The sequence below is a fragment of the Charadrius vociferus genome, unplaced genomic scaffold, assembly GCF_000708025.1.
Source record: "Charadrius vociferus isolate BGI_N301 unplaced genomic scaffold, ASM70802v2 scaffold321, whole genome shotgun sequence".
In the NCBI taxonomy this organism is placed as follows: domain Eukaryota; kingdom Metazoa; phylum Chordata; class Aves; order Charadriiformes; family Charadriidae; genus Charadrius; species Charadrius vociferus.
This window is the reverse complement of record NW_009646934.1, coordinates 2,360,604-2,370,506: the sequence shown is the minus strand read 5'-3', so window position 1 is coordinate 2,370,506 and position 9,903 is coordinate 2,360,604. Positions and strand designations below refer to the sequence as shown.

Here is a 9,903-nt window from a genome sequence, read left to right as displayed (position 1 = left end):
GGATGGAATATCTCAAAAGGCCCCGTTGCTGTCCCTCAGTCTGTGTGCCTGTTCTAGATGGTGATAAGGAGAAGGCATGTCTGACCGAGTGCAGGAAAGAGAGAGATGAAGTGGAGGCCTACTGCACGAGTGAATTTGGTAAGTTGTGTCCTCCAGGAACCAGACAGACACAGCAGAGGCTGCTTTTATTCATCTGTTACTGACATTTCACTTCAGCTTTTAAGATACCATTTCACCGAGTATGTTAAATAATGAAGTACATTAAAGGGACCCATCACAGCTCTTTATAAATGTACTACAACGAACAGTTCCAAGTCTTCCATTTCCCTTTCCCTTGTATTGCTCTTTTTTCTGTTTCCTCTGCTTTCCACTCCCGGGAGGAAGACAGTGTTCTTGCTGCTGGTCAACGGAACTGAAAACACCAATTGTTTTAGATACTCTAAGAGTAAAAATTGTAGCTGTGTTACTTACTTCTTACTATTTAGAACAAGTTTGTGATTTGAAGGGGCTGAAGTTTCAAATTAAAATAAAATGAAGAACGAAACAAACTGTGATCCTCTCAGTATAGAGGATTCTCCTTGAAGTTCCTTAGGACTCCAGGTCTTCAGTCCTTGTGTCCAAATTGATGTAGCTAAAGATGGTAGAAGATAGCCTGGTGTTTTTGAACTGGCTGTTAAAGCAAGCATTTTCCGACTGAAATCTTGCCTTGTACTTACGAAGTTGTGAAATAGATACCAACTTTTTCTCACAGTATTTTAAGAGATAGATAAGCAAAATACATGCCTAGTGGTAACAGATGTTTCCATTTGTAGAACATAAACACGTTACAAGACATCTGTTTTCTCTAAATGGAGAAGTCAGGAAGTGCTTTCTACAAATGCTATATTCTTTATTTTTTACCACGTTTGTGCATTCCTGTCAAACATAGGCCTTATAGTGACCCGACCTTTGTATATTTCAGCCTTTAACATTCATCTCTTAAACTGAAAAAGACAGGTAAGGAAAATACAGTCTCAGCAACACATCAGCTAAGGTTCCATTGCAGTGATCAGAGAGGGCTTTTCATTTCTTTACATTTACAGTGCAAATCCAAGAGTAAACGACCGAATCAGAGTTCTCACTGGGTGAGGCAGCTGTAACACCAGTTACAGAAGTCCTGCTTGCCTTACCTGCCTAAAATGTTCGTTGTTTTCCCATTCCTGCAGTCAGCTCAGCACTCGTCAAAACCAGAAACTGGGTGGACAGCATGAAGCGATTGTCCGAGTGTACCGCGTGGCTTACTTGGTGCCCTCACCTCTTGGCATGACAAGGGCCTTTTCTTTAAAAAGCCAAAGCGTTTTATTAGCAGGTTAGCTTTGGACTTCACTGTGAAATTTTAAATTTGAAAATTTTAATTTATTAGGTAAGTATGTCTACATTTTCTATATACCAGGATGGAAAACCGTACTAAAATCATCACTTTCTTTTGAAACATTTTATAAAGTTCACAAAGAAACATCTCAGACCTGTAAAGCATAAGGTTAGTAACTAAGCAAATACTAAGGTGATGACCTCATCAAATGTGAGTATTTGAAGCAATTCCTACTTTCAAGACTGCCCACTACTGAGCTGAAGGATTTCTGCTGACAGTTACTTTACAGCATTTTAAATGAGAGCCTTCACATATACCCTGAGTTGCCACCAAGATACATAATTTGATGCTTGCTTTTTTTCCCCCCCACTCCCTTAAAACAGCAGTGAACGGAATTGTTTATAACATGGAAAGACTGGGGAACGGAGTCCACTTGATTACGCTTTTGGTAAACAGCGATGGATTATACAAGATGAGTCGCCTGTATATTACTCCTGATGGCTTCTTCTTTCGAGTTCACATTCTAGTTGTGGATACTTTAAACTGCAGTAAACCATGTCCGGACTTTAAACTTGGTAAATAATTCCAGCTAAATCCATTCCACTATACCTCTTTCATGCAGTGCAATTTTAGTCTGCCCTAGTTTAATAGCCTTATCCTGGGGTATTTTGGGGGAAAAAAAAAAAAAGTAAAAAAGTACTTACTGTTAAACTGGGGGACTTTTTTCTTCCCAGTTTCTCTAAATTTTCAGAAGATAACCAAGTGCGTGAAGAAGTCAGGTAGCAGTGTAGTCCTTTCTTAACGTTACCCAGTTCCAAAGATTGCAAGTTTTCAGGATTGCCAAAAAAATTTAAACAGGAGCTTAAGCTGACATCTTTGTAAGTAGTCCAGCTTTCCTCCTAAATGCAAGTTCATCAAATACCAGATTTCCCCTAGAAGGCTTCTAATTGCAGTATAGTAAATTATTATTTCCACGCAAGCACAACATGCACATCCCACTGAAGTTCAGTGGGCCGCTGTACTAAGCCACATGTTCATGTATTTCTGCAGGGTACAACTTCACATTTATTACACACATCTTGCCCTTTCAGTGAGTGTAGTGAATGAATCCGTGCTTTCTTCATAGCGCAGAAGTCTCGTTTATTTTGCAGGCAGCAGATACATTGTGATGGGTCGGATCTACCACAAGAGAAGACAGATCCCTGCAAACCTGCTGCAGTTCCTGCGAGGGCGCCTGAGGCCAGGGGATGGCTTGCTCAGGAGCAGCAGCAGCTACGTGAAGAGATTCAACAGGAAGAGGAATCGCAAAGTGCAAGTGGCTCACACTAAATGTAGATAAGGCTCCAGCAACCCCCACCTAAGACACGGGCAGCAGCAGAATTCACCCACCAGAATAAACACACTACCTGAATGTTTTGACAAGGTACCCATATATTGTGACGTTTAGCACAGAAGTCCGTCCAGGGAACATTAACTGGTCATGAATTTGCTCCAGCTGTTTTCAGAGGCACAGGTTATCACTGCCTCCCCTGCTGTAATCTACCCCGATAATCTGTAGTAATTGTGAAGTAAAACTGTGGAGGCGTTGTTCTAGGTACACAAGAAGTAACTGCACTTCCAAACCCTGAGCCTTGAACAAATGTCAGATGATACCATAGTTCTATCTATAGGGGATGTCCGTTGTGTTTTCAGGCAATTCTGCCTAAATTATTACATGTATTTGATTCAAAAGAAACCAACAAAACTAAGTATCATTTGTATTGTTTTGGTATCCTCAAACACATCCATACTTTAAAAAATTACATCATTCTTCAAACAGAGCTGGATTTTCACATGAAGCATACAAAATAGCTATGTAATTATTTCAGTATATGATACGCTAACTGAAAGCAAATCACGTAACTGCACAACACAAATGCCCAATTAAGCTTACAAATAACGGCACAAGTTCATGCCAAGGAATGCAAAATAAGCATGCAATCGCACGCACGTTTTGTATGCCTGGTTATACTGTCGGTTCCTTAAAAGTTCCATCCTAGAACTGTGTACAGAATGTCATTTTCCCATGAGAAATATTAACAACTTTGTACTTGCACCATCAGTAAAGTTACTTTTTGAATCAAAGATACAATCCTTTAGTACCTTTAATGTGGTGGGACGTAAGAACCTATGAAACCTCTGCAAAGGGAGTCAACGTTGGCTGTTCCAAGAGTCAGTATTCACAGATCGTAAGGCTTTAAAAGCAATTGATAAAATGTTCATGGGGTTCTGGATTCACTGTTTCCTGGGTTCCGAAAGATCCAAAGATTATGTAGTGAAAGTAAACAATGGCATCTCCTTGTTTGACAAGTTGGCTGGGGATTTTAAGATATTTATCTGAAAAAAAAAAAGGGAACATGCAGTCTGGCTTAAAAAAATATACATACGGTGAGATATATGATGTGACCTGGAGCAGGAAGCAGTGGCTTCCATAAGCATTTTCTGATTTGAAGCGAAGTTATCTCTCACCCCCTTCTGCCTCTCATACACTTCTGCAGCGCAATTCAGTGTCACTGAAAAGCTACGGGGTAGTGGGTGGGTGGTAAGGCACACTGGATGAAGTACTTCTTGATATAGAATAGGGGCCAGATACCAAGAGCAAACACTGTATATTTTGGGACCCAGAAGGCTGTTACTGTAGGGCAGAAATTTGCTCGTAGCTCCTGTCTATCTGAAAAAATATACTGTCTCACTTTTGTTATGTGAAAAGATTTCGCACGGAGTGCAGCATATATAGATGGAATTTTCCTGAGATTTTGAGGGGGCTTTTGATTTGGCAGAAAGACTGTTCCTGGCAGTGAATCAAAGCACTGGGGTGGACTGGGAGGGAGAGGAGAAGGAAGGAGGAAGGGTTACGTGTGCATCTCAAGTTTCTTCGCTTCTATTTTCAACTGAAGTCCAGGGACTAACCAGCAACTCCTACAGTCATCCATTTACCCAGAACAGCAATTAAGCACCCTTACCCACCCCCAAGACATTACTGTAATCTAAAACAGGCAAAGCGTGGGTACAAAACTAACATCCATGGCTAGATCTCCTTTCGATTGTCTCTCGGAAGAGATAACTAATGGTACATAAGTGCTAATGACATCCAAAGCCCAAGTAAAATGCCAATAACTGACACACAACATCTGCACCGCTCTCCCAGACACAGCTATTGCTCTAAAAGCAAGCCTGAAGAGCAATTTATTCTGTTTTCTCCTCTTGCGTTACAAAGTCATCTTACCTTTCCTGTCCTGCTTGGAAGGCGACTCCTTAAACGTTATCACAACAGCTGAGCAACGAGCCACTGTATTTCACAGCTCCACTGAAATACAGCTGGAGTAAGAACCACTGTTCTTATTTCTTACCAGGCTTATCAGATGCTAACTAACATCCTGAAGAAAAAAATTGCTAGATCAAGTGGATTGCCACAATTTTGCACTCGCTATTACAAAAACCTCACAGCGTTAACAACACTGAAAAGAAGATGGCACTTTGATGCAATAGCTGCCACGGTAATTTTCATACCTTACAGTTAACCATTTTTTCCCAGAGATCCAGGTGTACAGGAGCATTGTTGTCTTCCTGGGGTTTACTCAGGGCTTTTGGGTAAGCTCAACGTTTTATTCTACTTTAAACCCCCATTAGCTTTTGCATGAACTAAATCTAGACCCAGGATAATTGCTTCAAATTTGTTTGAGGAGACAAAAAGAAAATCAAGCTGGTATAACTCACGGTATCAAAATCTGTGTTACAATATATGACTATTTTGAAGCAAATGTTGCAATAACTTATAAAAATACAAAGAGGAGGACTACTGAACAGAGCTCACAAATCTTATGAACTTACCGTGCTTTTAAGGAAGGTGGGCATTAATTACAGGAGTGATATTTTTTTAGTAATGCTATTAAACTATAAAAGAACACTACTAATAAATCAAGAGAAGTACCTCAAACTACTCAATGGCAATTGAAAACGCTAAAAAAGGCTCCCAGCACAATTAAATTGTATGGATGCATTATTTCCCTCATCAACCTGATTCACTGGCAATTATATATAATCTGGAAAGCCAAGACCTGTATACGGTAACATTATCAAATGTTTCATTAGAAACACCACCAAATCAACGTCAAACACATGACTTTATTTGTCTAGGATGATGTGTCCTATAAGGTACAAAAAAGTACTCTTCAGTTTGCCACAATTTGTTAAAAACATAGCAATCTATTGCCTACAGGTAGGAAAGTTTTAAATGATGTCATATATATATTTATATATGAATAAATAGTACAGAAATACTGTGCAGTTTTGATGCGATGCAGGATATGTTCAAATGCTGTTAGAAGTTGAGATTTTTTCCTTTTTGCATTAAAACCACAATGCACACAATATGCAGCATTTTTTTAAACGTCAAAGGACAACATAACCTAAATGCAACTACTCTTAAACTTTAAGAAGCATAAATGGATTATTGTTTTCACATTGAACAATTATTTTTAATTTTCACATGTAGGTTAAATGACAACATTTGTATATACAAAAAACCACGGGTTTTTATTAAAATTATCCCAGAAGAACCTGTACACCTGAGCCTGTAAATGTAAGAAAAGTGGGGTCAGTAGCAACATCTTTTTAAGAAAAATAACAGAAGAGGTTCTTGCATAGCAAGGTGTGAGGTTAAACCCAAGAGGAGCTTATCCGTAAGTCGGGTAAATCCCAGATCACTGCAGAACAGAAGTTAACGGTGAATTAGTGCAAAAGCTCGTCAAACGGCCAAAGAGCCGCATACAAACCATGGCTGATTAACTACGGACAGGTAATACGAGCGAGTCATTCATATACGCAGTGTGAAAGTGACAGATCGGAAAGAAACAGCAACGTCATCTGCAATTCCCATCTTCTTGTGCCTTCGATTTATCCCTCAGAGTAGCACTCCTCGTACAGGAAACAGCGGAGCAGTCCAGAACGCCTTTCCAAGACAGAATTACGCTCGGCACTTTACATTCCTAGCGTACTTGGCAAAATATCACCTAATTCAGCAGTGGGCAGTGACATTTCACAAAATACTTCCTACCATGTTATCGGTTACAGTAATTTTGGCACCACTGTGGAAATTTTATAAAGGGAAAACAGCTGCTTAAGAACGAAACGTAGTAAACGCTACCTTTGGAGCAAAATAGAGTCCGATCTCCCTGGCCACTTCCCTCCCCTATCACTTCAAATATCTGAACAGATCCCCAAAGTGTTACAAACATAGTAGCGCACACTCAAAGACACCTACATCTGTGGGGAGAACAATTATCTCCATTTATTTTGTTTCATATACATCCATATTTTGAATTTTAATACAAAAGAAAAAAATTAGAATCTGACAAATGTTTACAAACAAGATACCTTCAAATAGATTTTACTCATTTCAGTCTGGTGCAGAGTAAATGACAAATTGTACTGTTATATTCAAGGCAACAGAGTCTGTAGTCCATGACCGCTTAGCCCAACCTTTATGCAAGCTTAATTGTTTTTATCTACCATGAATGATAAACTCATTGTTGATTCCCAGTTCTGTGTGTGTGCACATGTGTACATAGCAGCTCCTTTCATAGAAAGAAAAGACATCTAGAGGTCTTCTTGTACTTTTACCTACAGGAATCATGTTAAGATACAGAATGGATTACATGTAACCGGGGCTGGATTTTATAAGAAAAAATAATTAGCTGACAAATGAGGGCAGCAATAAAAAAGCGTCTTTTTTGCAACAATAAATAAATACAGTCAAAGTTTTCTGTGTGGACTTTAAACCAGCTTCTTCACTGAAGAACAGACGTGGCATTTCCATGGAGTTAAACGTGACCCCATTTACTGTATCTTTTTTCTTGCTCTCTTTCTCTCTCTCCTTCAACAAAACAAAGTTTTCCTGCTTCTGCCACAATAGTACAACAATTTGATCTTGACAAGAAAGTGGTGCTGCTGATTTTTATTTCTTTGTCCTTTGGACAAAATAAGCCAAGAATATAATTTGACTGTTGTGACCAATAAAAACGCAGTTTACATCAAGTCTTGTCAGGATAACCTGACTAAAAACATCTGGCTTCTTAATTAAAAATTTTCAGACAACCAGATTCTTGCTCGTGTGTTAGGTTAACACGCTGAACTCTAAGAAGCTGTAGACTGCAGTTTGTTGTTATGGGACCTGCAGAATACAGAAGAAAGCGAAGAATTAAGCACCCTTCATTTTGGAGAACACAGTTGCTGCAAGGTGTTGCCAAGGGTAAAAGCACAATGAGGGAATTACCACCATGTTGCTTCCGTTTATTTTTTTCCCCCCCTTCAGAAAAAAGAACACTTTGATCCTCTCTGAACTTTAAGCGCATTTTCTCCTACAGTATACAAATATTTCAGTACTTGTAAAATGCACTGTGGCACTGGAATATTCCAAAATGCCTGAAATCAGTTTTACTCTCATATTTACATAATAGTAGTCCATCAAATGTAAAGGAAAGAGACATTGTAAATTGCGAATATTTATAATAATGTATAATTTGCTTAAATTTATTCAAGAAGTCTTTGCATTAACTGAATAGAAAAAAAAAAACCTGAACAGGCATGTTAAAAATCACATTTTTGCTAATCAGAGTTCAGCAAAACTCCTCTTTGACCTTCACAGTTTTATTAGTGACTGAAAATAAAACATTAAAATACATGGTTTCCAAGATGAATTTTTCATTTTTCTCAATACAGTATTCGAGGAATGGGACAATTTTTTTGTTAACACAGTTATGTTTACCAGCATATGTTTGCTGGTACCAAAAAAAACAAAATCCCAACAAGATTCACTTTTTAGACAAATGATCTGGATTTTTAGGGCAGTTTAATGTCATAGAAATGTACAATAAAAGAAAGTGACCCCCAACATCCAGTTCTGACTCCAGTTAAAAAGTTCAGACTAAAGATATCACAATCTGCAAGAAAAGAAAGAACACGGATGGTATAAATGAAAAACAATAACAAATAAGATGCAGCAACGAAATTAGTGTGCAAGCAGTGAACGCTGGGCAACCAGCTAAAGCAAGATGATGGAAACATGAGCTGAAAACTACCTGATAAAAATCATTAATACAGTATTAAATTGGAAAGAAAAACGCTGGACTAATCCATTTGATCTCATCCCTTCTTATCAATCCTACTCTCGTTGCATATAGAGAATTACACAGCTTCCACAACAACGGATACAAATTGAAGCTTTCAATTTAGTTAATTACAAATGGATATTATCCTGCATTAATATCTTGGACCAGCAGGCTGCTACAGTTTTGACTGTTGCAGGCAGATGGACAAAGGTAACTACTACACGTGTACCACCTCTGGGTAACGCTGAAAGGCACCCAGCAGTTGTAACGCAGCTACAGTTGGCTCATGCTGGAATACAGCAGCGATACAGGAAAAAATCTGTGTACTCCCTTAGTCTTTTGCATAAGCTGGTTTTAGGAACAGCTGTACAAAATACCACATTATAATTTGACTGATGCCACACAAGTCCCATGTTACGTGTTACTGGACAGAATCGGCAAGCAAAAGAAAAAGCTCTAGTAGAGTTGCGTATTTTGTTTCAGGAATGTCTACGTTAGGGAAATACTCTACAATGATCCTTCTACAGAAAAACATTATTAAAAAAAAGTAAGTTTAATTTTAAATAGTTAATTTTGAATTGTGTTCAGTTTTCCACATTTTTAAACCTTACTTATTCTGCCTGTATCAAATATGTAAAGATATAAGAAGATAAGAGAGGGTAGTAAAAATTGAAGTATTTTAATTTCTTTCATTGGATTATAAGCTTCATGGAAGGATTGTCTCTTTTTAGCATCTGAAGAGTATTTAGTGCATGGTAGAACATTATCAGAAAAACACAGTATTTGTCCTGATCAGTAATGATTTTCAAGAAGTTTTCTGCACCAACGACTTAAAGCATCATTCAAATTTTCTACACTAATGATACTGCCCAAATTTGCATCTAACAACTCATTTTGAGCAAACATGACAAAGTAACTGCCACAAAACCATATTCAAGCCTTGGTTTTGACAGAAAATGACAGCTGGCTATTATAGAACAGATTTTTTTTTTTCCCCCCTTTGAAAGAAAAGCGGTTGTCCAGGAAAGTGCATGGAGAGGCAAATCCCCTGTATGAATGCAAGGTGAGCTTATAAAAGCATTAAGGAGATTTTAGGGGACAACAGAACAACTACGATTAGGAACACTTTAGCTTACCTGCTTGCCTTAAATCCTTTTAGTTTCTGTACAAAGAATGACTCAAGAACTTCTGCACATTGGTAAAAAGGGGAGTCGCTTGGATTGTAGTAACGACAGTTATCAAAAATTTTGGTCATATCTGCCACAAACTCCGTGACCTTTTTGTAGTAACGTTTCAGTATTCTTTCTTCCATGGTGGCAAGGTCTTTAAAGAAACCAAAGATTATTAAAATGAGACATTTCCATCCTAACGGAAGTTCACATTGTCAGCTTGTGGGAAACAAAG

The 9,903-nt window shown here is 38.3% G+C and overlaps 2 protein-coding genes across 2 annotated transcripts in view; one reads left to right on the top strand and one right to left on the bottom strand.

Annotated features, from left to right (window-relative positions):
* Positions 1–1,790: 1,790 nt before the first annotated feature.
* Positions 1,791–2,690, top strand: LOC104295078 (chromosome unknown open reading frame, human C17orf58). Its single transcript, XM_009894781.1, has 2 exons — positions 1,791–1,926; positions 2,503–2,690. The coding sequence occupies exons 1-2, from the start codon at positions 1,824–1,826 to the stop codon at positions 2,688–2,690; spliced, it is 291 nt and encodes a 96-aa protein (XP_009893083.1). The 5' UTR covers positions 1,791–1,823.
* Positions 2,691–6,654: 3,964 nt separating this feature from the next.
* BPTF (bromodomain PHD finger transcription factor) overlaps positions 6,655–9,903 on the bottom strand; it is a 56,176-nt gene continuing 52,927 nt past the window's right edge. Inside the window, 2 exon segments of the mRNA XM_009894780.1 lie at positions 6,655–7,562; positions 9,636–9,822. Coding sequence (XP_009893082.1) covers positions 7,526–7,562; positions 9,636–9,822 — 224 coding nt within the window. The 3' untranslated portion in view covers positions 6,655–7,525.